At 33.7% G+C, this 26,481-nt stretch overlaps 2 protein-coding genes across 5 annotated transcripts in view; one reads left to right on the top strand and one right to left on the bottom strand.

The window, feature by feature from the left end:
• Window positions 1-26,481, bottom strand: part of Uba2 (Ubiquitin-like activating enzyme 2) — a 142,515-nt gene that overhangs the window by 25,225 nt on the left and 90,809 nt on the right. The gene's annotated exons all lie outside the window — the stretch shown is intronic.
• Window positions 2,018-8,833, top strand: LOC111511025 (uncharacterized). 3 transcript variants are annotated; one of them, XM_074170774.1, is made up of 8 exons: window positions 2,018-3,949; window positions 3,981-4,078; window positions 4,126-4,230; window positions 5,226-5,384; window positions 5,902-6,448; window positions 6,508-6,859; window positions 6,916-8,196; window positions 8,453-8,833. In XM_074170774.1, exons 2-7 carry the CDS (start codon window positions 4,002-4,004, stop codon window positions 7,707-7,709), a joined length of 2,034 nt encoding a protein of 677 aa, XP_074026875.1. In that variant the 5' UTR covers window positions 2,018-3,949; window positions 3,981-4,001; the 3' UTR covers window positions 7,710-8,196; window positions 8,453-8,833. The 3 variants fall into 3 exon arrangements, with proteins under 3 accessions (XP_074026875.1, XP_074026881.1, XP_074026886.1); XM_074170780.1 differs by having other exon boundaries at window positions 4,144-4,230; XM_074170785.1 differs by having other exon boundaries at window positions 2,018-4,082; window positions 4,144-4,230.

Consider the following 26,481-nt stretch of genomic DNA (forward strand, 5'->3'; position numbering starts at 1 on the left):
TTTCATATTTGTATAATTTCCTGGACCCGGATGTCACGCAGGTAGCTATAGCTGTCTCCGTGGTGATTTTGATAGTTTTCTTGTGAACACGAGATCTATCAACTGAAACCACAAATGTGCGGTTGGCTCCTATTGGTGGCTCCGTGCATTTGTATTTCTATATTTCTATCTTTTGGTAACCAAGTGTTGCCCATTCTTACACTTGGCTGCACCATACTGATGATGGGCCAAAGCCCGAAACACGTGTCTATGGTTTGCCACTTTCATGAGTGCTATGTCCGATATTAACTTCTGTTTCTATATCAAGACACTCAATAACTTTCATATATATATATATATATATATATATATATATATATATATATATATATATATATATATATATATATATATATATATATATATTAATATACAGCGTGATTCACGGTCGATAGTAAAACCATTCCCAAAGGCACCTCCGAGACAACTCAATCGAAGAGGAAGAAAAAGAGAAACTAGTCGCATAATCACTGCCACACTAGAGAAAAACGAAATAAAGAAAGCCTGTGCATTAAAAAAAATTAAACTAAACAAAATCAACACGGATGATAAAAAAAATCAATAAAAAGGAAAGTGTTGCAAAGTAGTAGCAGTGAAAGTAGCAACGAAGAGGATGTTGTCTATGCCGAAAGTGACAATTCTTTGGATTGGGAGGTTGAGGAAGAAACGAGATTCGCCGAAAATGATTCTTTCAACGTGGATGATTTTATCGTCGTTAAATTTGCGAAAGAGAAAATAATCAGACATTTTATAAATAAATGAAGTCATGGAAGATGGCGAAGTCAGTGTTAAGTTTTCAAAAAAAGTTAATGACAGTTCCTACCACTTTGTTTTTCCTAAGATTGATGACGTGGCTAATGTCAAAAAAGGGGATATAGTATTCAAACTACCTCCACCTCTTGATAATGCCGGGACTGCAAGAGTGAAATATTTTTTTTCATTTAATATTGATTTATCATACCTACTTTAAATGTTTTTGTATGTGTCCCTTTCAGCCCCAAATGTGTCCCTTTCAGTCCCAAATGTGCCCCTTTCAATCCAGTGAGATGTGTTGAAAGGGACAAATACAGTGGTTCATATTTTTTTAATAAATTTTTTTATGTTTTTTATACTCAAAATCCTTTTCCAAATGTACCAATTATAACATCGGGTTCAATAAATGTAAAATTTATTGATATTGCTTATATAAATATTTACCCTAAAAATGTCCCTTTCATGCCTCCTCTCCCCTACAAAAAATAATTTTTAAAAAATTTTATTTCTAGGTAGCCGTGGAAATATCAAGCTTATGACATTTTGGTGACTTTTATAAGTAATTGATAAATGGTTATTGACGGTGTTTCAAAAAATCGCTAAAAATGAATGCAAATATTGATTATTCAAACGAAGTTCTTATGAAATTATTTATTATACACGGACATTGTGATCAAATCATTGCCAGAACTTGTAGAAAATTCAACCAAATGTATCCTGAATTAACACCAATGAACGAGAGGAAGTTTGTAAGATTACAAAATAATTTCCTTCACTATGGCTCCATGTTAAAAGCGCCTTCAACATTACCAAAACCTGTTACTTCAAATGAGGACAATACTGTTAACGTTTTGGCATATTTTTATTATATCAAAATATCAACTTTTCATGTTAAATTAAGTAAATTAAGTACTGATGTACTTAATTTACTTAACTTTTTGATGGAAGTGGCAACGCCGCAATGCTGAAAATATTTTACATCGATAGAACAGGTAAGGAAATGTGAGAGGTGAAATTTTCAGAAAAATCATGTTTTGCGTTTTCCAGAAACGTCTAACCTACCATCGACCGTGAGTCACGCTATATATATATATATATATATATATATATATATATATATATATATATATATATATATATATATATATATATATATATAAAATAGTGAATAAATTTATGAAATAAGTGATATCAAGTTAAAACCTAATAGACCGACCTGAACCTGATGATTCAACTTTGTGGGTGGTGAGGCCATATTCTCGAATCACTCGCAGTTCTGCGTTCACATAGTCCTGTGTTCATTCGTGAGAACGCTCTCTCAAATTCCGTATGAATGAATATCTGCGCATAAAATGACAACAAGTGTTTCGAGAATAGCACCCCAGTTCCACATTTCACAATGGTCTTGGAATTCTGACGGAAAATCTGTATTTCTATTGGGTTAAGTCTGATACAAGTGTTCAAAAATGTGTCAAAAGTCAGCGATGAAAATCAGATTTAATAAAGAAATGAAATTATAGAAACAGACCGTGCTAGGAATCACACGTTAAAAGGTAAGACCTCGTTAGTCCTTAGCTCGAACAAGTTTCTCAACTTCTGAGAGTTGTCGTTCGTATGGGGGCAACAGCTGATTCATGGAAAAACAGATTTAAAACAGACAAAATAATGACTTTCTTTAACTTCCATATGTTAATGATTTTGTAAACCTCTAGATTTGTGAAATTGTAAAAACAAAATTTTCCAAAAAAAAATCCATACACTGAATTTAGTCAATGGGTCAAATGTAGCCTCGCATCTTCTATATTTCTCTCTCATACACAAAACCATCTCTGTATTATGTATGGTTATCATAAGGTATATCATATTTATGGTTAGCATAGGGTCGATCTTGAGATACCAACAATAAAACAGATCAAATGTTGATTGGAGAAGTTTAATATATTTAAGATCAGAAATTGTTTTAAATATTTTTAGTTCTTCTGCAAATAATTAAGAAATATATTATAAAGATGAATTTATTGGCGTTGATGAATCAATTAAATGAAATCAAATCAAAATATGCTTTATTACCCGAAATTTGAACATCTCATTGGCAAAGCTTAGCATTGATAGCCATTTCTTGCCGATTTCAATAAGTTGTTAGCACAAAGCTACGTACCAATTACTCGATAGAGCCTTTGTAGAATTCGTCCACATTATAAGAGGAATTCTTTCACATTTTTTCTGAATTTCTTTTCATTGTGTATTCACCTTAAATTATTAGGAAGACGATTAAATAACTTCTTGTTATTTAAAATAATGGAATTTTGTGTAAGGCCTAGAGTAGGTGTTAGAAGAAAAAAACGGGTTTCGGTTTAGTTTTGGTTTCGGCGGCAAACCTGCCGAAACTACGACCGAAATCGAAACTGCATTCGGGAGTTCCCGCGCTGTGATCGGTCATGTTCGGCGCGTAGATACGTTCCTGAGTCCTACCCTGCAGCCAACAGTTATTCCGGGATGTATTTATGCTGACTTGCTTTCTACCGATACTTTTTATGCTGAATTGTTTTCTGCCGAGAAATATTTGTTATGATAACTTGCATTTTTACCATGAATACTCTTTCATACCGCATAGACATGTCGCTTGTAACCTGCATTTACAATCTTTATTAAGAGCCCTATGGAGTGGCAGCGCCATATTGGAAATCGCGAAAACACTTTGTGAATGAATTAGATGGTACATAAAAAATATGTATAGGGAAAAGTTGTCGATAATGTATCGAAAAATGTCGCTAACTTTTTTTTTATTTATTTACCCAAACATGTTTTTAACTTTTTATTTCTTTGACGAATTTCAAAAGTTTTACGTTAGCGACATTGTACGATGGAATATAGTCAACTTCTTCATGAAATAAAATACCTATGATATAATGTTTGACTAATTTAGAAAACGTGTTTTCCTTATTCAATGAATTTTCACCCGTCAAGTGCTGCCGTCTGGTGAAAACTAACCCAAATTAGAGCAGAACAGGGTTTGGCAACATCGCTTGGCTACAACTGAGTGGTCAAAGTGGATGTTTATTTACATTTCTCGTCTAGTCTTCAGTTTAGTGTGTGATTGTGAGTTATTTTTTCCAATTTAGAGTTTTGACCTTAGACAAGTAAGGTTTTGACTATAGTGTTCGGCATTTTCATTTGTTTTGTGTACTGTGTAATTTGTTATACTAATAATGGGACGTAAAAGTGTTTACAAAAAAAGCCGCGTGCCCTCCAGGAGAAAGAAGAATCGAAGCATTCTCGTTAAAAAGTATGTATGTACTGGGATTCTTGATTATGGTGCGAATTGATTCATAGTGACAATTTTTTTTCAAGGATGCTGAAACAGAAAGTGGCTCACAATGCCAAGTCACAGGAAAATGAGGAAAACCCATCCCACTTGTCACAAGCGACTGGTATTAGGTAAGTAATATGAAAAACATTCTGAATACTAATCAAGCCCATTCCAAAACTGGAGAAATGTTCAGAGTGTAATAATCTTGTTATCCATATAAAATATTGATTCACAAATCTAAAATACAATACGAACGTGAAGTTGGCTGCCAGACCCAGCTGCTAAATTTTCCGAACGACCAGTGGCGTGTATCCCCACTATTAGCGGAATGAATATTGTAGCATAGGAATATATAAATAGATATAGTTGATATTTGTTGCAGAAAATCAAGTTATACGCTAATTGAGATATGAAATTGCTTCATTATACATGAAATTGGGAGAACTTTTTCCGTGAAATATTTATATCTGAAGTTTCTTGCTAAATTATTCTCCTAGGTCATACACTGCGAAAAAGAAATTAAAAAAAATTTTTTTGAAAACTTTTGCAACAGACTGCTTAGACGCTTCATAGTAAGAAGTCATCATAGTGACCCGATCTACCCGTCACATAAAAATAATTCCTTGCTTACGACGCATTTGGGTGATAGACTGCAAAAAAAAAAATTTCAAAAAAAATATTTTTGATAACTTTTGCAACAGACTGCTTAGACGCTTCATAGTAAGAAGTCTATCACCCAAATGCGTCGTAAGCAAGGAATTATTTTCAGGGAATGGTTAGATTGGGTCACTATGATGACTTCTTACTATGAAGCGTCTAAGCAGTCTGTTGCAGAAGTTATCAAAAAATTTTTTTTTGAAAATATTTTTTTTGCAGTGTATCACCCAAATGCGTCGTAAGCAAGGAATTATTTTTATGTGACGGTTAGATCGGGTCACTATGATGACTTCTCAATATGAAGCGTCTAAGCAGTCTGTTGCAAAAGTTTTCAAAAATATTTTTTTAAATTTCTTCTTCCCAGTGTATGACCTAGGAGAATAATTTAGCAAGGAACTTCGGAGATACATTTTTCACGGAAAAAGTTCTCCCAGAATAGGTTTAAAAGTATCACTTTCATTTACAGCACTACAGTTCAGGCTAATCCTTCAATCAATTATGATGATACTGATGAATCTGACGACTCAGACAAAGACAATTCTTCGAAAACTTGTGATATTCCTACGAAGGACTCTGAAGCCGAGGAGTTAGATTGCTGTGACATAGAAGTCGAAGTATCACAAGAGTAAGTTACTATTACAATTCTGTTTATACATTTCTAGAATGTGAACTTGAATGGAATCAACTTCCAGTTAGGTTGAAAGCGGGTCATTTTCAATATACCACACTTGCTTGCCTTCTCGAAATCTAAGTTGAAAATTATTTCTCTTTGTCTTAGAAACAATATATTTTTAGGGGAAAATGTCATGATTACATATTATGGGGGTGGAGTTATAACCTAAATTTTTTTATGGGATAATACAATGAGAATATTTCAATCATCATGATACAACCTAGGTTTAATTTTAATTTTGTTTTCAAATTGATACATTCTCACTGAAGTAAAAAACAATCTCATGAACAATAGATGGAATCATATATCGAACACTCCAAAATTTATAAAGCAACATTAAAAATATTCTTCAAGAATCATTCTATACCATATACAACTTTATTTCAACAACATATCTTAGTAAACATTCAAATAATATCTAAATTGGAAACATATTGACTATAGCTTTGATTTTTTCTCTTATTTGCAGGCAGGAGTCGACACCCTCACATATCTCTGGAAGGCGTATTTTTGATATTCAACATTTATTTGCACAATTGTTGAATGGCAAAAAACATGAGTTATGTGGCTGTGATTTTACAGATTGTGTTTTAATAAGCGAACACAGACAAGGCCTATATAGTGAATTTTTGTTTAAATGTAAAATGTGTGGCATAACAGAAACTATCACAACAGAGAAGTGTCAGCAGGAGGCTACAGACATAAACATCAATTCCAGTGTAGCAGTGGCGGCGATTTCAACAGGTATTGGATTTTCCCAAATTGAGGAATTAGCAACTACTATTGATATGCCAATGATGTCGAGCAAGACATTCAACAAATATCATGATAAAGTGTCAGAAACCATTTTGACATCAGCATGGTCATCAATGGTTGAGGCTGGTCAAGAGGAGGCAAAATTAGCTAGAGACTCTGGAGAAGTCGATAGCGAAGGAATACCATTTATAACTGTTGTTACTGATGGAGCTTGGTGTAAAAGATCATACAATGTAAATTATGATGCTTCATCTGGTGTGGTGAGTTATTTGATTATATCAAATTTGGCTCGAGTATTTAATTTGATTTTATTTTTCAGGCTTGTATAATAGGCTACCGTACAGGAAAGATTTTGTACTTGGGAGTCAGGAACAAATATTGTACAGTTTGTGCAAGATCACAACATAAAGGTGTTGAACCCCCTGAGCACAAATGTTTCAAGAATTGGTCAGGTACCTCCACTGCCATGGAAACTGATATAATAGTTGAAGGTTTCAAATGTAGTTTGGAGATGCATGGACCGAAATACATGAAAATGATTGGCGATGGAGATTCATCTGTGCATAATAAGTTGTTAGAGTCAAGGCCTTATGGTCATATGTTGGTACAGAAAATTGAATGCAAAAACTATCTCCTACGAAATTTTATTTCCAATTTGAGGGAAATAACTAGTAAATTATATGTACCCATTTAAAGATTTCATATAATAATAATAACATTCTTTTAGCTAGAAGAAGGAGTAATTCTAAGAATATGCCTGTGCCCTATTATTTGAGAAAAGAAGTTTCAGCAAGATCAATGAGACTGAGAACTGCAATTACAAAAGCAGCATTGCACAGAATGTCTGAAAACATATCTTTAGCAGAGAAAATAAAATTACTCGAAGTTGACATCAGAAATGCACCCTCTCATGTTTTTGGGGAACATGCAAAATGCAAGGAACTGCAATATTTCAAGTGCAACCCCAAAGATGAAGAAGTTAATTTAGTACCATCTATGAAACTTCATGGACTTTACAGTGATGTGGAGGCATGCTTGCAGAGGCTTGTTCAAAATTGCAGCAGCCTCATTCTCAATATGGACAACAATATGGCAGAACATTTCAACAGTATTGTTTGCAAATTTGTAGGTGGTGAAAGAATAAACTTCTCACTCAAAGGGTCTTACCAGGCCAGGTGTGAAGCGGCTGCATTATCTTTCAACTCTGGAGGGGATTTCCATGGAAAATTACATCATGCCATAACTGGACAGGGTCCAACCAATTTGATGAAAAAATATTCTTCAAAAATGAAAAAGAGAAGGGTCCAAGTGAAACAAAGGAATCAACAGAGGCGAATGAAAATTGCTTTACCAGATAAAGATTATGGTCCAGAATCGAATATTCAACCACTGGGTGTAGATGACGTTGAATATATTAAAGTGAAAGAAGAATTCCTGAAAATGTTGGAAAAAAAACCTTCTGAAATAGAAGATATTCAGAGAGCTACACTTGGCCAGAGTGGAAATCCAAGATGGATTTAAGAAAAGTGTATGAGGCTCACCGCTTCCCATTTCGGCAAAATTTGTAAAATGCGACCAACAACTTCTTCCAGAAATACCGTCAAAAACTTATTATATAGTAAATTTACTGGAAATCAGGCTACTCGTTATGGTATTGCAAATGAGCCTCATGCCATACGAGCTTTCATGGATACTTACAATGTAGAAGTAGAGAATTGCGGACTTTTCATTGATGATATAGAATTTTATTTGGCAGCTTCCCCAGATGGCCTTGTGGGAGAAGATTCTATTATAGAAGTCAAATGTCCTTCAGTGATTTCAAAAAGAAGCCCCTACCAAGGAATAATTGAAAAAAAAGCTGAAATTTGCAGTATTGGATGAGAACAATAGGATGTCTTTGAAAAAAAATCATGCTTATTTTTATCAAATTCAGGGGCAATTAGCAATCACCAAGCGAGTATTCTGTTACTTTATTGTCTGGAGTCCTCATGGCATGCTCGTGGAAAAGGTAAACAATTATGGCGTGTAATTATCTCTAAATAGGTTACAGAATAGTATCCAGGAAAAATTTGGATTTCTTTGTATTATTTTTACCAATCTCAAATTATCTGAATTCGCCTGGAATCACTTTCTAAATATGATCTCAAACATAGCTGTTCATCTAAATTGGACTAAATTCTTCACATACGAAATTATTGCTTATTGTTACCAAGTTTAAAATACTTGCTTCTATAAATGATCAATCAGTTATTTATATTTTTCAGATCGAACGAGATATTCCATTTTGGAACGAGGAGATGTTGCCAAAGCTGAAACTCTTTCATTTCAACAAACTCCTACCAGAACTCATTGATCCACAACATCCAAAGGGTCGCCCAATAAGAGAATAATCGCCAGTACTTTAGCCACTTTTCACCATAGACAACACCTTCATTTTAAAATACTACTCAGTCCAAGTGCAGATAATACCTGGTTGCATTAGGATATAACTATATATTCAACATCAACTCGCTCAAAACTTTTTTGTAGAGATCAATTACCCTATCACCAAACTGATATTATTTGCACTCGACGCGCGTTTCGCTAATTTGAACAGTATCTTCAGGAGTTTATTGTATTTTATAAAAATAAAATATACGTTTCATAGAAATGTGATTTATTTTACTTTTCGCTCATTCAACGTTATATTTTATTGTTTTCAATGAAAAAGTCTCTTTGAGTATTAGTCACAGTTCATTTCCACTAATCAATTATGTTCATCACATACCTTGTCGATTTGGCGTCTTCTATAAATTTATTCAACTCGTTTCGAGTGATTTTGAAATGTGAAAAAAGAGAAAAAATTACTGGATCTAGTCTTGAATAAGAATTTGTACTTGCGTTGAGTGATTTCCAAGTCGAAAAGTAGGGAACAATGATTGAACCTTGCTTAGAATTACCGAATGAAATGAAAAATGTATTTATGAAATTAACGAAAACAAAATGCCTCACTTCTCGTAAACAATCACGAAATAAATGTTTTATTTTTTGTAAACGATTACCGATTGTGCCTTTTATATTTTTATATCATTCGCTAATTCTTGTCTCGGTTCAGTAATTTTATCATACTTTTCAACTCTGAAATCACACAATACATGAACAAATTTCCATTCAGAAATCTGATCAGTCATTACTCTATCTCTTTTGCCTCTATGAAATCACTCAAAGTAAATGGAGCAAAATGAATGTATAGAAGACGCCAAAGTGATGAGCTATGTAATAAATAGCATCCTTTATTAGTGAAAATATTTGTAGATTCGATACTTCATCATTGAAAAATAATGAAAAGAATGTATTAGAAAAAATATATGTAATACAATAGGATTTCATTTTTGGTAACGCGCTACTCGCGCTCGTTACACAAAATTAAACTTTTCGTAACCCTTTAAATAAATAGCTATTCTAGAAGTATGGCCAAGCATAAAATGCATCAAATATACTATTTTCACAAACCTATTCTGATAGGTTTGTCTGATAGAAATCATCCGTTTTCACAAAGCTACATTTTTTTGGAATCATAAACTCAACTGCAAACAAGAGAAATCTGAAATAAGATTCAAAATTTGCACATCATTTTCGTATTTTCAATTTTTAAGGGGCGCCGCCACTGGGATCTCTGCAAACATAATAATCCTCAAAGTAATATTATAATCAGTTCATTTAGTTCTATTGACTTCACCAGCGCAGCGTTGCCAAGTGATTTACACAAGAATATAGGCATGTGATAAGAAATGTTCTACTATATTATTGCCGTACTTATTTCGAGTGCTTACTTCCTCTACCCGCCAGCAGGGACGTGCGTCATTGATTAATTTGGCTAGACAGAGTGAAGCAAGAACAGAGATGCAATATCGTTGACAGATAATAAGTTAGTCACGTGCTCCCACGGCCTCTTAAGGCATTGAGAAAAGTGAATCTTTTAGTGTGTGAAACGTAAAAGTTGTGAATGAGTTATTCAATATAAAATTGGTTTCAAAATACGAGAATGCCTTACGAACCACACCACTGCTGAGGCATAAACGTAACTGCATTGAATTTCATAAAGAGACGAAGATATTTTGCCTAATCATGTCATGACTCGTAACTTACTTTGTGATTTACTTTGTTTATTACATAAATATTAAGTACCTATTGTGATATTAGGTAACAACTGAAATAATTTTATGTTTAATATTTTTGAAATACCATCTCAACTTCTGAGATTCGTTCGTATAGGGGTGACAGCTGATTAACGGAAAAACATATTTTTTTTTAAACCCATTTAAAGTATTTTCAAGGTGCAATTAATATTTTTTCTTAAATAAAAGTTTGTTATGTTGATTATCAAAAGTAAAAATGTCGAAGATTGCATAACGTTGTGATTTAAAGATAAAAAAATAAAGACTTACTGATTGTTATAATGTTTTCTTTATTTTTCCCTCAAAACATAATCCTTGTAAGAAAGTTTCGGTTTCGGCCGAAACTGAGACCGTTGCCAAAATTCGGTTTCGGTCGTAAAAACCAGTTTCGGTCGGACACTAGATAAGTTCATGTGATATTGAATTGATTTTTATATTTTTTGTGGATGAGACACACTGTTTCCAAAATAAAAAGACATACTAAGGTCAGAATTTTTTGCTTCACATTTAAGGGGCGGCATGAATCCCTTTAGCTAGCCTTGCATAAATATCTGATGGATATTTTTTGTAGAGATAATACCATATTGAATCGAAATTGTGCACAATTGCCCCAGAAACAAATTCCATAACATAAACAGGACTCGATTTGTGCAAAATAAACTGATCTTGTAATAGCAGTAACTAACTCTCTTGCAACAACTCTCACTGCATGGCATCCTGCGGCTAATCTTTCACATAAGTAGTCGACATGGGAATCAAATTTTAGATTTTCATCAATGTAGAGCCCTAAAAATGTTTCTCTCGAATTATTCAATTTTTACATTTTCCAAGTGTACTTCCCCTATGTTACATATAAACGTGATCACATTTGTTTTGTCGATATTGAATGATGAAAGATTGAAATCGCACCACTCTTTCATCCTTCTTATGTCGACGATGAGTTGATATCAAGTGAATTTGAGGTGGTAATGCTATGCCAGAGAATAGTGGTGTCGTCAGCGAAACATGTGAATCAACCACATATGTCAACATGGACTAAGTCACTGACATACATGAGAAACAACACCCGCCCCAAAACGAAACCTTGCGAGATCCCACAGCCAATGAAACGATCCTCTGAATTCCATCTAATAGAACATTCTGCCACCGATGAGAAAGGTACGTCTCAAACCAAAGTAATGCAGATTCTCTAAATCCGTAAACTTCTAGCTTGCGGAGAAGTACCATGTGGTCTATACAATCAAAGGCCATGGATAGATAACAAAACATGGCTGTCGCTGATTCTCTTTCGTTAAGATTGGTGTACAGGTTTTCCAGGAGAGAAAATATAGCGTCTTACGTACCTTTTGAAGACTGAAAGCTAAACTGGAATGAATTCATTATATTGTTTTTCTCGAGGAAGGATATTATTCGGTTTTTTTCCAGTTTTTCTATAACTCTAGACAAGACGGGACAAGCTGGATTGTCAAGATCGCCTCCTTTATGAAGAGGATCGTGTCATTTGACATTTGTCAAACCCAAAATAATCCCATACATGTTTAACTTTCTTTATCAATTTATATGTTCAATTTATTGTTTTTCAATCATTTTTACTGCCCTGAAGAGGCTTCCCATCAGAAGCGAAAACTTGGCAAAGTAGAGCAGAGTTTTGATTTTTTGACTGAGAGACTTCGTTAATCCATTTTACTGTACATTTCTCCAGTCGCTAAGATTATCTACTTTATACAGTGTCACACATAAGTCCGCATCAAATGTATTTTTTTTTTGTTCATCTCTTCAAGCAACTTTTGATATCTCCATTAAGTTGTGCTTTAAAAATGATGCCAAATGACATGCATATGATCGATCAAGTGATTTTTCTTCCCTGTCAAATTTGACATTTTTTCCAAAAAATGTTCAGAAAAGCAGTTATTGCTCGAAATTTCGAAAATCGGTAAAGAGAAAAGATGATTTTTTTTTCATTTTTTACCCATATACCAATTTTCAGGTCTCTAGTACAAATTTAGTTTTTTTACAGTTTTTCGAAAATTTGACATTTGCCGATTTCTCAAATTTAGCCAAACCTCAACAAAGTCAGTGCTTTATGCCTAACTTATCTTTCCAACGCATTTTTATTACCAATTGCAATTCTAAATACAACTTATTTCGCAAAAATTATGCCAAAAATGATGCAAAGTTGATACAGTTTTTAAAAACAGATGAATATTTCATTTTATTTCTACTTTTTGCGAAATAGCTTGATACATAAGCATAATTAAAAAACAATATCAATGAAAAGTCAATAATTTATCCTTTACTGCACTTTTCAAACAGTTAAACTTTGATTTACTAATTACGAAAAATACAACGCAATTAAACTAAGGGAAGGAATTATACGAAAGTAATTTCACATTTACTAAATATCTTTTATGAGGTATGAATGAACAAAATTACTTCAGAAATCAATTGAGATTTTGTTCCCTAGAAAAGTAAACCGTAAAAAATTCTAACAAATATCTGTTAAAATAAAGTTATAATTTAAATAAAGAACACTAAATCAAATCGAAACATATGCCTAAACCATGTAAATACCAATAGAAATACAAAATAAAAAGTCACATTTCGGTGTGCCTTCCACCACGTTCAATGCAATCAATTGTCCTTTTTAAAACATATTTAACTGCATTCTTTATACTTACAACACATTCTCGAATAACTGCCTCTAAATGGTTTATATCTCGAAAAGGTCTTTGCTTATACACCTTTTGTTTTAAGTAACCCCACAAGAAAAAAATCTAGTGGGGTTATATCAGGAGATCTATTGCGACTGATTACTTTGCCCCTAAATATTTCCAAAAGACGCTTTTAACCACACTTGTAGTATGAATAGGTGCACCATCACACTGATACCACACATTTCTTACTTGAAGGGGCATATTATACAAAACTTCAGATAGTTCGGTATTCACAAAGTGTAGGTAGTCCGCAGAATTTAAATTATGTCTGAAAAAGTATGGTCCTATAATTTGATCGTTTAATATGTCATACCATACATTCGTCTTAAACGAATATTGATCTCGACATTCGATTACGAAATGTGGGTTTTCTTTTGCCCACCACCTGCAGTTTTGCGAGCTCACAACGCCATTTGAAGAGAAGGTCGCTTCATCTGTCCATAAAATTTGATAAGGAAACTGATAATTTTCTTCTTTTTCCCCTTGAAACCAAAAAGAAAAATACAAGCGCATATCGAAGTCCCTTTCTTTTAATGTATTGATAAATTTCGGTTTATAAGGCGTAAATTTATTTTTGTGTAAAATACGTCGTACACTCTCTCGGTTAACATCTGTTCTATCTGCAATATCTTGAATACTTGTTTTTTATGTTCTACGACATCCAAACATATTTCAAATTCCACTTCTTCAGTATGTCAACATAGAAGGCTGATGTGCTTTTCTAAAATTACTCTCAACCGAGCCAGTAGATTTAAACTTAGCTATTATCCTACTAACTGTTGACTGATGAATATTTCTTGCAGGATGTCTGGCATTGAAAATATCAGCTACTTGTCGGTGACCGGTATTCTCGCCGCATATTGAAACGATTTCAATTTTCTCTTGAAGATTCAGCATTTTCAACAACACACTAGACAACGAATAAACTATCTTAAATCTTAATCTGATAAACACTATTTTGAGTTATTCAACAAATGTCATATGACAATAAAATATTTTGCTTATTCAGTTCAGTTCAATTGTTTCCACAGTACCCTTAGTTTAATTTCGTTGTAATTTTTCGTAATTAGTAAATCAAAGTTTAACTGTTTGAAAAGTGCAGTAAAGAAAAAATTATTGACTTTTCATTGATATTGTTTTTTAATTATGCTTATGTATCAAGCTATTTCGCAAAAAGTAGAAATAAAGTGAAATATTTATCTGTTTTCAAAAACTGTATCAACTTTGCATCATTATTGGCATAATTCTTTCTGGTGTTTTAAATTTTTGCGAAATAAGTTGTATTTAGAATTGCAATTAGTAATAAAAATGCGTTTGAAAGATAAGTTAGGCATAAAGCACTAACTTTGTAGAGGTTTGGCTAAATTTGAGAAATCGGCAAATGTCAAATTTTCGAAAAACTGTAAAAAAACTAAATTTGTACTAGAGAGCTAAAAATTGGTATGTGGGTAAAAAATGAAAAAACAATCATCTTTCCTCTTTACCGATTTTCGAAATTTAGAGCAATAACTGCTTTTCTGAACATTTTTTGGAAAAAATGTCAAATTGGACAGGAAAGAAAAATCACTTGATCGGTCATATGCATGTCATTTGGCATCATTTTCAAAGCACAACCTAATGGAGATATCAAAAGTTGCTTGAAGAGATGAACAAAAAAATCCCATTTGATGCGGACTTTATGTGTTACACTGTATACAGGGACTATTCAAATTGGTTAATGTGCATGGGAATCTCGTAAAACGATAAGAGATGGAGTGTCGGTCAAATTGTGGCAAAGTTGCGTATTTTAGAAACCTATTTAATGATGTAAAAAAAATGAATGTAGCTTCATTGATTCTGGAGATATACCTACAGGAAAAACCATAAAATCCCAAATAATTTTTTTGCCTGTATTATTTATTTATTTATTATTTATTAGTATTTATTTATTAAAATAGTTCTTGAAATGAGTTTTATCGATATTTTCATTTTTTCGAATGTGATGCAGTGCTAGCATATTTTTTGCAGAAACCTTTTGTAATTCAAGGTTTTTTAGTTTTGTTTTTTAAATTTCAAATGGGAAATGCACAATTGGAATTTACAGAAAATAATTTGTGGATTTCACTCAGGAAGTCTTCTAAATGTAGGACGTTGTTCCAGTAAACTCTCCACAAAGTTGGGCAAACTTACTATAGTTGTGTTTACTGAAAAATCTACGTCGTCGTAAGCACTTTTAGTTGACGTTCCTCTCTAAGGATAAATTACACAAAATGGCTTCATGGTCTTATAAACTAGAATGTACAACCATTCACTCAACTGCAATAATAGTTGTACATAAATAATCAATGATCGTGGAAGAGGAATTAGAGATTCTTGTAGGAGTGTCTACACGCATATGCAGGTTAAATGATGTGAGCAGGTTAAGCAATAGCTTAGTATTAGCAGATGTTATATCAGAAAAGTTTATTTTTCTGATTGATTCGGCCGTTACTTGATGAAGATCCATAGTAATTTCACAAACTACACTTAAACGATTTGATCTCCACTAACTTTATTGAAAATAATCATAACATGTTTCGCTAAAACATTAGCTTTTTCAAATGATTAATACATCCAAGCATCCTTACATTCATATTTATATACTACAGGTAACCACAATCGAGACTACCTGTAAGAAATTACCTGAATCTCTACATCACATACCTGCTCGATTATGCTTACCTAAAGCAAATTGCCTACCATCTACATCAATAATAATTCTTTATGGGTTTTTAAGAAAACAAGTTCAATAATGGTGATCTATTCAAATCTAATTGGTCATTCATTAGAATATTTGAATTTTTAAGTTTATTAATTTCCATTGCTTCTAAATGATTCAGTTTGAAACCTTTATTTTCAATGTGCAAAATTTCGAATTCTTCATTAAAGATGTGATTTTCTTCTAGAAGATGATTTGAATACGTTGAATTTGTTTTCTTGTTTACATAGCTCTTATGATGTTCCTGGATTCGATTCCTAAATGTCCTGCCAGTTTGACCAATATATACCTTAGGGCACGTTCCACACTTTAATTTATATACCCCTGATTCGAGAAATCATAAGAGCTATTTACATAGCTCTTATGATGTTCCTGGATTCGATTCCTAAATGTCCTGCCAGTTTGACCAATATATACCTTAGGGCACGTTCCACACTTTAATTTATATACCCTAATTCGAGAAATCAGGGGTATATAAATTAAAGTGTGGAACGTGCCCTAAGGTATATATTGGTCAAACTGGCAGGACATTTAGGAATCGAATCCAGGAACATCATAAGAGCTATGTAAACAAGAAAACAAATTCAACGTATTCAAATCATCTTCTAGAAGAAAATCACATCTTTAATGAAGAATTCGAAATTTTGCACATTGAAAATAAAGGTTTCAAACTGAATCATTTAGAAGCAATGGAAATTAATAAACTTAAAAATTCAAATATTCTAATGAATGACCAATTAGATTTGAATAGATCACCATTATTGAACTTGTTTTCTTAAAAACCCATAAAGAATTATTATTGATGTAGATGGTAGGCAATTTGCTTTAGGTAAGCATAATCGAGCAGGTATGTGATGTAGAGATTCAGGTAATTTCTTACAGGTAGTCTCGATTGTGGTTACCTGTAGTATATAAATATGAATGTAAGGATGCTTGGATGTATTAATCATTTGAAAAAGCTAATGTTTTAGCGAAACATGTTATGATTATTTTCAATAAAGTTAGTGGAGATCAAATCGTTTAAGTGTAGTTTGTGAAAGAAAAGTTTATATTAAGATCACCTGTGAGAAGTAAGAATGCATTTAACGAAAGCCGATCTACAAGAAACTCCAATCTCTTCAAAAAATTTACAAATTAGAAGTAGGGGGTCTGTCTGTATACACTACACATATTACAAAAAGATTTAATTCCATGCATCTTATGATTGACAATTCAAACTCTCCACAATTAAATGATACAATTCGTCGACATTGAAGAAATTGAATTTGTTTCGAAACAAAATTTCTAATTTTACTACCGACCAGAAGGATCAAGACCTTTTGGGATTGGAAAGCAGTTTATCCCTAATTATCTGATTGTGAAGTTCTTTGCTTTCATGTATCCTAAGTTTGCAGGTGTTGCGAGCATTAACAAACCTAGTTCGGTTTTCGCCACTGGGATTTTTGCACCTCTGGCGATAAGCGAGATTTTTGGAGGCGACATGGATGATAGAATAACTTTCGTTACTGCAGAAGCCCGAGTTGATGGAGTTTTAGAGCTAAAACAAACATCTTGCAAGGGGAGATTTCGGAAATGGTCTTGAAGATCCTCCCATTCAGCTGATCCGTAATGCCAAACTTTGCACGGCTTAGATTGTTCCAACATTCTTCAGTAAATCACTCAAGACTGAAATGAGTTTGTGGTCAGAAGATCCCAATGGAGACCTTGCGGTTTGTTAGTTCAGGAATCCTGGTTGGCTCATTCATAATCTGAGTAAGTCCGCTGTTTTATAAAGCTCAGATCAGACCTTCTTTGGAGTATTGTTTTCATGTATGGAGCTCTGCTCCAAAACATACCCTGAAGTTGCTGGATTCCATCCAGAAAAGAGCCATTCGCCTGATTGGAGACGCGAACATCACATGCAACCTTGATAGCCTGGAACATCGAAGAAAGGTTGGAGATTCGTCTCTCTTTTATAAATACTTTCATGGAAGGTGTTTAAGTGACTTGGCACATTTGATTCCACCAAGAGCGGTACATATCAGAAGTACGCGATGTCTGTCGCTGATCATCGTTTTGAGGTTCAACTCAGTACACCCTCGAACTTCACTGTTTAAGAACTCTTTCATCTGGAGAACTGCGTTTATGTGTAATAAAGTTCCTGAGAACGTTTTTCCAAATGAATTTAATCTCCAGCGATTCAAATCCAATGTGAATCGCTACCTTCGCACACACACCGCTTCTAGAGCGCCTTAAGGATTTTCCTGTAGTGCTTGTGTTTTTCCTTAAAAAAATGCCTATGAAATATATTGCTAACACAGAAATGAATCACCTAACAAAAAAGTTGTATCCGAGATTTCTGCAAATGCTTTCAAAGATTCCTTTTTTTTTTTCGATAGAAGAAAAAAACATGTATTAATGATGATTTATTTCTTGCATATGTATTCTATGATTTTATCTTTTTAAATTTGTATATTTTATCCAACATAAATATATGTCATCTGTCGCATGTATTTATATACTGATAACACACCAACAAGATACAGATGAAAAACAAAGAAACACAGAAGGAACTAAAGCCATCACAGACAAAATGAGAACAATTGAAAGGGGGATATTTTTAGGATAGATTAATTTTTGGGAAAGAAAGGTTTTGGCTTTCCACTTCTTCATCTTTATACAAAAAAATATGGGAATCTTCCACTATACATAGATGTGTAGATCATGCAAAGAAGTAACTTTCAGACACAAATTGGAAGAGAAGTTCTCTCGAAACAGTTATTTTCATATAAACATTGAATTACACAAAAGAAAAAACTTTCGAAACAAATACTTTTATATATGATTGAATTGGCCGATACTTGACGAATATCCATAATTAACGTATTCAAAAAACACTTTATTGTGAGACTGTCACTAAACAGTTTTAAAAAAATGCAACACGTGTTTCGCCATACAATGGCTTCTTCGATCATGTCATTACTAACCATATTCTACATATTCAATGCTAAATATACCTAATTCTACAATTTGAATTACCTACTTTTCAAGTACATGAGTTTTACCTGAGCTTGTAATGAATTAAATTACCTGAGCTTATGTCCCAGTTTCCACATTTGAAAAAATATTTAGTAACGGGGAGTTATTCAAGTCTAATTGATCATTCAGTAAAGTCCCGAATTCTTGTATCTATTGATTTCTAAACATTCTAGCAGATTGGTTTTCAAACTTTTCTCTTCTAATTAAAATATGTCGTATTCGTGATTGAACTCATGCCCTTTCTGCTAAAAGATGGTTTGCAAATGTGGAATTGGTCTTTCTATTTACCAAACTACTTCTATGTTCTTCAATTCATTCGGAAAATGTTCTCCCTGTTTGGCCAATATACAGTTTTGGGCAAGAGCCACAAGTCAGCTTATATCCGACACCAAAGTTTGGTCTTTATTGTTTTTAATAAATTTACTTAGACCATTATTCGTTATGTAAGCTACGTTTACACATTCTCTCTTCAAGAAACAGGTCGTGTTATGGGAGGGTTCACCCAAATATGACAATGTCCTATAACGAACGTTATCGCATCTTGAATTTGGGTAGACCAAGTCCATGGCTTGCTTTTGTAGTTTTTTTTTTGTAAAGAATGGAGTCTATAATATCTACCTTATAACGGTTAAAGACCGCGATTTGTTTAATCAAACTCATGTCTCTATAGAAATTACTCTCAGACAGTGTAATATTCAATAGTATGAAGCATACTATTGAATGCAGCAACATTATGCTGGTAATGGTGTGTGGAGGAATTATGTATAATAATGTCCGTGTCAGATGGTTTGTGTAAAATTGCAAATTCATATTTATTGTTACTTTTCGTAATGGTTATGTCAAGGTAATTTTTTGAATTATTTACCTCCCCTTCAGTGGCCAATTTAATTGACGGGTGGATGGAATTGACATATTCAACGAACTTGTCTAATTGCCTATCTGTGCCAGTAAAACAGACTAAGATATCATCTAAGTATTTGTACCAGTACAAGAAACAACCAGTCCAATTGTTTCAATTGGCGGAATAGTGGGAAATACATTTTGGACATCAAATGATATTAACTTTGCGTTATCAGGAAGAATTACGTTTTCAATATTATTCACTAATTAATAAGAATTATTTATGCTGAATTTCGGCTTGAAATTGAATAAATTTCATAAGTATTTCTGAGATTTTTTATGGTAGTTGCCGTCACAAACGATACCACATCTCCATAGGAGTTTGCATCCCAAATTGACCGTTCCACGGTTGTACATTTACCGACAACAGGTAGGCCGTGGACTTTTGGGTCTGGGGTGTCTACATGATACCCCAGAATGACAGAATGGTACTGGATGGAGCCTGTAAAGTCGTCATGAGTTCGGATCCGTTTCTCTGCATGGTCCGCGACCATAAGAGATTAGGAATTGGAGCATTTTTCTTTAGGGCGCTGACCGAGCAGCTGATGACCTCGTTTTAGTTTTCGACACTGAACTAGGTTTCCTGAACCCGTTCAGGAAAAGGCTCATATAAAAGTCCCGGATATCACCTCACTTCTGCGGCAACACAAGGATAAGCCAATGCATGGGGTCTTCTTCAATAACATTTAAGACCATGGTTCATCAAAGCGCCTGACTTTCGCTCTCCTCAGGTCGAGTGGGCCGAAGACGGAAACGAGGGGTTTATCATGGTCTGTCAGGATGCTGTCTTCAATACCTTAGTCTACCGCAGTCGCGTGATGGGTATAGAGGTTTCTGACACAAGGTGCAGGGCCTGCCGCAAGGCATCTGAGACCCCAATGCATATGATGTCAGCATGTCCAGCATATCGTCGGCCTAACTGCCATTTGGCCTATTTTACAGGAGAGCAATGAAACTTTCTCATTTGACACTTCCTCTATGGTTTCTTACGAAATCAAACACTGTTGTATGGAAACTAGAAAATAATCTGTCACACACCAGGTTTTGTTGATTATTATTTTTTTTATCGTTTCTCAGTGAGTTACATGTTCTGTAAATACTGATTTCTGGAGTTAGGTGTTATGGAATGCGGAGTTGAAGGTTTTGGACAGAGCTTAAATATCCGCCTACATCTCAAAACTAGGAGTTACGTTAAATTCGTAATAGTACAAGAGTTCATATTTGATTCCATGAAGTAACAATGAATGAAAAGGGGTGTTCGATTCTCCAATTTTACATGGTTCAAAGGTCCCAATAATCAAACAGATTTTAATTGGATTAGTTTATTACACAAAAATTCAGAGACAAACCAAACAAAGTTGGAATAACGTTAAATTTTTCTTAATTAATCAGTTTGCAAAACATCGTAAAATGAATGGTAGTCGGAAGGCATTGTTTGTTTTAACTCTTGTAGATTATTATATTTTGATCGAGGAATCTTTCGTTTGGATGTGTACAGTTGAGGAAAATCAAATTGACCAATTAAATGTGAATCGATACACGCCGTGGCAGTTGTTTCTTTCCTTCTAGATCGTGTGTTTTTTGATTGTTTGGGTTCGCAAATTGGTAGCGGTTTGTAGTCATCTTCATAATTTAGTTTGTAGTATATCTTACCATCTTCTATGTACAAAAGACAGCGAATATCTGTTACTTTTGGTTGATCTACACCTACTCCAGGTCTGATTGATTTATATGGCATAGCTTTAGTATAATCTTTGAAAAAATTGTAGTCTAAGTATTGAACTTTATAAGGCCTGGGGTTCTTTCTGGCCTTGGAACATACTTCTGCGTAATCAGCTGGAACATGTATATCTCTATTTTTCAGATATCTCTCAATTGTTGAATGAATTGAATCACATTCCATTGAGTCACATTGAATCACATTTCCCATAGAAACGGGTGTGCCCCTTTTCTAAATATTTTTGTTCTATGACAATATTATACTGTTTTGCTAAATGCATTAGTGCATTTGCCAATATAGCACAACGATTTTGATAATTGCAACCATCTCTGAAAATTATCACTTTATCACTATTGTTTCTTAGAGGTAGTTGGGAAACAATGAAGTGTGTCAAAATGCTTGCAAACTCATTTTCAGTGAGTTCACCTTCACTCTCATTCCATAAGTAGCAATAGTCATCCTTAAATCTCAAGTCAAAGAATGTCATATTATGTACAGATAATTTGCTTCGATAGTATAATGCTGATGCATTGGATTTTGGGCTTGAAAGTAACGACTGTAAATCGACTGTGTAGACATGTTCTTCATTAGCTTTGTCAAATTCTTTTGCTTTTCTTGCTTCTTCTTTTTTTTTCATATGATCGTCATAGCTGCTTTTATCAATGTGATTATGTTTGAATGAAATGCACCTGTCACACTGATCTTTTTTTGGTCTGTAGAGACTAGGTTCAGGTCCTCAAACATTTTATGGAACGTACAACTGGATAATGGATTCATGTTTCTCTGCCCACACCAATCATTGCAGTAAAATTCATACAATTTTGCCTTTGATGACCAACATGGTTCAAGATACAGTTTATTTGATGATGATCTACAATAATGGCTCTCAACTTTTGGGAGTGTCGAGAAAAACTCTTTCATAGAAATATTTTTTTCAATCAATTCATTTCGCTTTGATTTAACATTTTTCTGTGGTCTTCTTCTTTTATTTCTTGTTTTCGTAATATCTCCATCTTCACTTATTACTTCATTATCATTAATATCATCACTTTTTCTGTCTTTTATCCAATTTAATGCCATCCAATCACCGATACCAAGCGTTGCTAAAAATGTACTTTTGCAAACACGCAATTTGCTGTGGTCCACTGTCAAATGAAATTGATAAGTGAATTGTCTTCTCGATTGTCCTGGCTCTTTCCTGTCACGTGCTCTCCCCGTTAAATTCACATCTATTAACCCTCTAACATAAATCCTTTTTGCTTCCCACGACATTTCCCAAAATTGTTTAAATATTTTTTTCCTCTGCTCAATGGATAAAAAAGCACAGTGGAATTTGAGACTTTTACACTTACATTTCACATCTTTCATTTTTCTTTGGGGCTTGATAATGGAAAATTTTGACTTTCCATCTATCAGGTTTCTTCGTTGGTATTCCTCGCCCTTTTCTCTCAAAATCTTTGCTGTCTTGCTCTCCCATTTCCTTTCATTAACCTTGTGCCTTTTTCTACGCTCTTCTTTAATGTTATCGCCAGCTATATTTATTGTATTCTCATTTTCATTTGCTTGTGAAACAGAGCTATCAATAAGTGACGTGTTCTCTTCTATGAACCCATTATTTGTTTCCTCGATTATATCAGGAACTTGAAGTGAAACGGTGCTGCCGATGATTATTGACGTGTTTTCTTCTATAATCTCATTTATGGTTTCCTCGATTACATTAGAAACTTGTCGTGAAACAGTGCTGTCAATAATTGACGTGTTCTCTTCTATAACCCCAACATTTGTTTCTTCAGTTACATTAGGAAATACATTGCTATCTGATATTCCTTCACTTGGAATCATACTATCATACAAAGGTGGAAGTGAATCTATAGCAATAACAGTGGTAGTATCAATACTAGTCACTGCGTTAGATATCTCTACAAGAGATCCATCAGCCTGCACAATAAATACTTGGCTAGCAATAACAGAATCAGTACGATCTGTCGGGGACTCCATTATATCACAATTCAATGCATCATAGTTTTCTTTTAAAGAGGATGTTTCAGCAACAAAACTGGAATGGTCTTGATTCATGAGAGATTTTTTCTCCTGTTTTTCATTTTTTAGCAAATTTAATATCTTTCGTGCTCTTGAACTCATCTGAAATCAAAGTTGGAAATTTCAGGTAGGAAAAAACTTCTGTATTTCAAATTCGAATATGTGACTCAATACGTAACTCCACAAATAGATCTAAAACTGAAAAGTTTCAGAAAGCAAAACATTTATGTTGCATTAACAAAACACGTAACTCCAGTTATCACCTATTTGCAAGCCTTCGGGGACCTTCGGATTATGATTGATAAAAGATATAATTTCTATTTAAATGATTATTTGAGGTATTTCATTAATTATTATCGGCGATTAAACGTGAAATGACTGCGATAGTTGAAATAAAAAGAGGCTTAAATCAAAACACGTTACTCCAATACAGTGTTTTCTAACCTATAATCTCTGATTTAGTCAAACCGCATAACTCCAATTCATATTAATTCATATTATTCAACTATTCACAATATGAAAATCACTTTTCTATTTGAAAAATATAAAAAAACGGTACTTACTTCGTCAGTGTATTCAACCACGATTGTTAAAAAACTGAATATGTAATAAAAAAACCACTTGGTAGAGCACTGTTGACATGCCTATTACTAACACATGGACAACTAGGAGTTAGTGGGTTGGAAATAACAAAAAACCCTAACAAAAGATACGTGGTTTGGAAATTCCTTTTTATTAAATTTAACGAATTTTTTGGAGGTACGAGGTTTATATCATTGGTGTAGAGCATTTTCTACAACAATTTGGTATAATAAACTCGAAACTGATTTTCGTGGAGTTACATGGTTTTACAATTAGGCCGACGATATGCAGTCTCGGCCTATATCCATCGACATAAGAGTGCTAAATTGCCACCTACGGCACTCGACAACCAGATAAAGATATTTGTCGTGGAGTTTTCATCTCTTGGCGAGACGAATATCGTCTGAAAAGAAGTGGAAAAACGGATAAAATATCGATATTTTCTCCACGAACTCCGCAAACTCTATCCAGATCTTTCTGTCAAGATGGTTGTTCTGATTATTGGAGTCCTTGATGGAATGATTAACCTCTCTATTCTCGAATCACAAAATCATACCGAATTGCACTAAGGCAGAAATATTAGCCGGACATATGCAGAAGGCTGTCATTCTTGGCTCACTGCGCTTGCTCAGGGCACGTTATTCTCGGACCCAACGATCACTTACTCCACGGTGTGGGAAGTGGTCGTTGGTTTATAACGCTAGCGCGCCCTCTGAATGCATCGGGGCTTCGGAGTACAGGGCCTGATCAGCGGAAACTTAGGTTAAACAAATAATTCCAGTGAAAGGTTAATATGAAAGGAACTCAATACAACAGACAGATAAAGCTCTAGCTGAAATAGATATTTGGTTTACTGCAGATATACTCTTGCTGAACAGAGAAAAAACTCAAAGGCTAATGCTGTCAAGAACAATACAGAGAAAAAGAAACTAAAATTTCTGGGAATATATATGGACTTGAAATTAAATTGAAAGGCACAAATTACTAATTTGAATAAAAAGCTTAATTCAGCAAAATATATTGTATAATGATAGTGTGAATAATGTCGACACACCAAGTAGCAAAAATAGCTTTTTATGCAAACTTTCAGAGTATAGCAACATATGGAATTCTTTTGTGAAACAAACAAAATATTTGCCCAGCAAAAAAAAACATCAGAACTCTATGCTGACTTGGATGGTTACAAAGATGATTTTCGCCAACAAAGAATACTTACAATTTCCAGCAATGAATTTGTTGATGCAAAAAGAGAAGTTCTCAAAAAATGCAATCAATCATTCTTATGGTACCAGATCTAAGGATTTACTGCAACTTCCTCATCACCAAATGAAGAAAACACAACATGATGTGATTATTGGGACGCAAAATTATATAACAAAATACCAGATTTCGTGAAAAAGAGAAACCTGAATAAATTCTTCATTTGGCTGATAAATGTCCTGATATAAAAAGTTTTCATTTGATAGAAGATTTAGTAAATGACTTCATCTACATCTACATGGCCTATATTTCTAGTAAGTTTATATTATATGTACATGATATTTTTGTATATATTTTACTACACTCATTTTATTTCTTAAAATATCTTATTGTCCAAAACTTATTGAAACGAAATAATGATATTATCCAAATACAAAGAGGAAAGAAGAAATATTGAAAATATTAAAGATAACAACATTGAATATGAGTCACCTTCCGAAAAAGCCAACATATTTGCTTAAAACTTCAAAAAATCTACAAAGTGACTTGACCTTTGATCGCAATCATTATGGAAATGTGATCGAATAGTATGAAAACTTTTCTGAGATCCTACTTAACCATAGGAATTCCGCAACCTCTCCTACAGCCAACGTTTACCGCAACATCTTGCATTCAAAATCAACAGTTAATTACCTAGGTGCTACTCTTGACTCCAGACCAAATTACTACAGCCATTTCAGTAACAAAAACGTTATAGCAAAATCCGCACATTTCATAAGTTTGATAAACTAGAGAGTACAGGCAAGCATAAAAACAGTACTGCAGAATATAAAAACTAATATATCATCCACTTATTGAATACCTGCACTCGCTGTTTCTCAATATGAAAAAAGAGCCTTGAATATAATTAAAGTATCTGAAACAACGTATATGGACATCAACAAGGATAAGGCATTTCAATAACTCCATACACAACCCACCAAACCCTCTGCTGTACCAACTCACAGGTATTATGCCTATAGAGGGAAGACTACCGCTACTTACTCAGATGTTTGCTAAAAAATACTTCGATGTAAAAATCATTAGAAAGTATGCTGTGATGAGAAACCCCATAGGAGGAATCCTACATCACAACTCAACAGAAACACTTCTTGAAAAACTAACACCCCTTTACAACGAATTTATGTTTCATTTTATCAAAATCATATATGTATTTTTTTTGTGA

Source organism: Leptinotarsa decemlineata, unplaced genomic scaffold (assembly GCF_025532065.1).
Source record: "Leptinotarsa decemlineata unplaced genomic scaffold, Ldec_3_MD MMD2_P_RNA_scaffold_11, whole genome shotgun sequence".
Classification (NCBI taxonomy): domain Eukaryota; kingdom Metazoa; phylum Arthropoda; class Insecta; order Coleoptera; family Chrysomelidae; genus Leptinotarsa; species Leptinotarsa decemlineata.

What these genes read in the sequence shown, in the direction of transcription:
- LOC111511025 (XM_074170774.1), top strand. Translation starts at nt 4,002, where the DNA reads ATGGGACGTAAAAGTGTTTACAAAAAAAGCCGCGTGCCCTCCAGGAGA. An exon ending in TCACAAGCGACTGGTATTAG is followed by an intron (nt 4,231 to 5,225) that starts GTAAGTAATATG and finishes TTTCATTTACAG; the next exon opens with CACTACAGTTCAGGCTAATC. An exon ending in GAAGTCGAAGTATCACAAGA is followed by an intron (nt 5,385 to 5,901) that starts GTAAGTTACTAT and finishes TCTTATTTGCAG; the next exon opens with GCAGGAGTCGACACCCTCAC.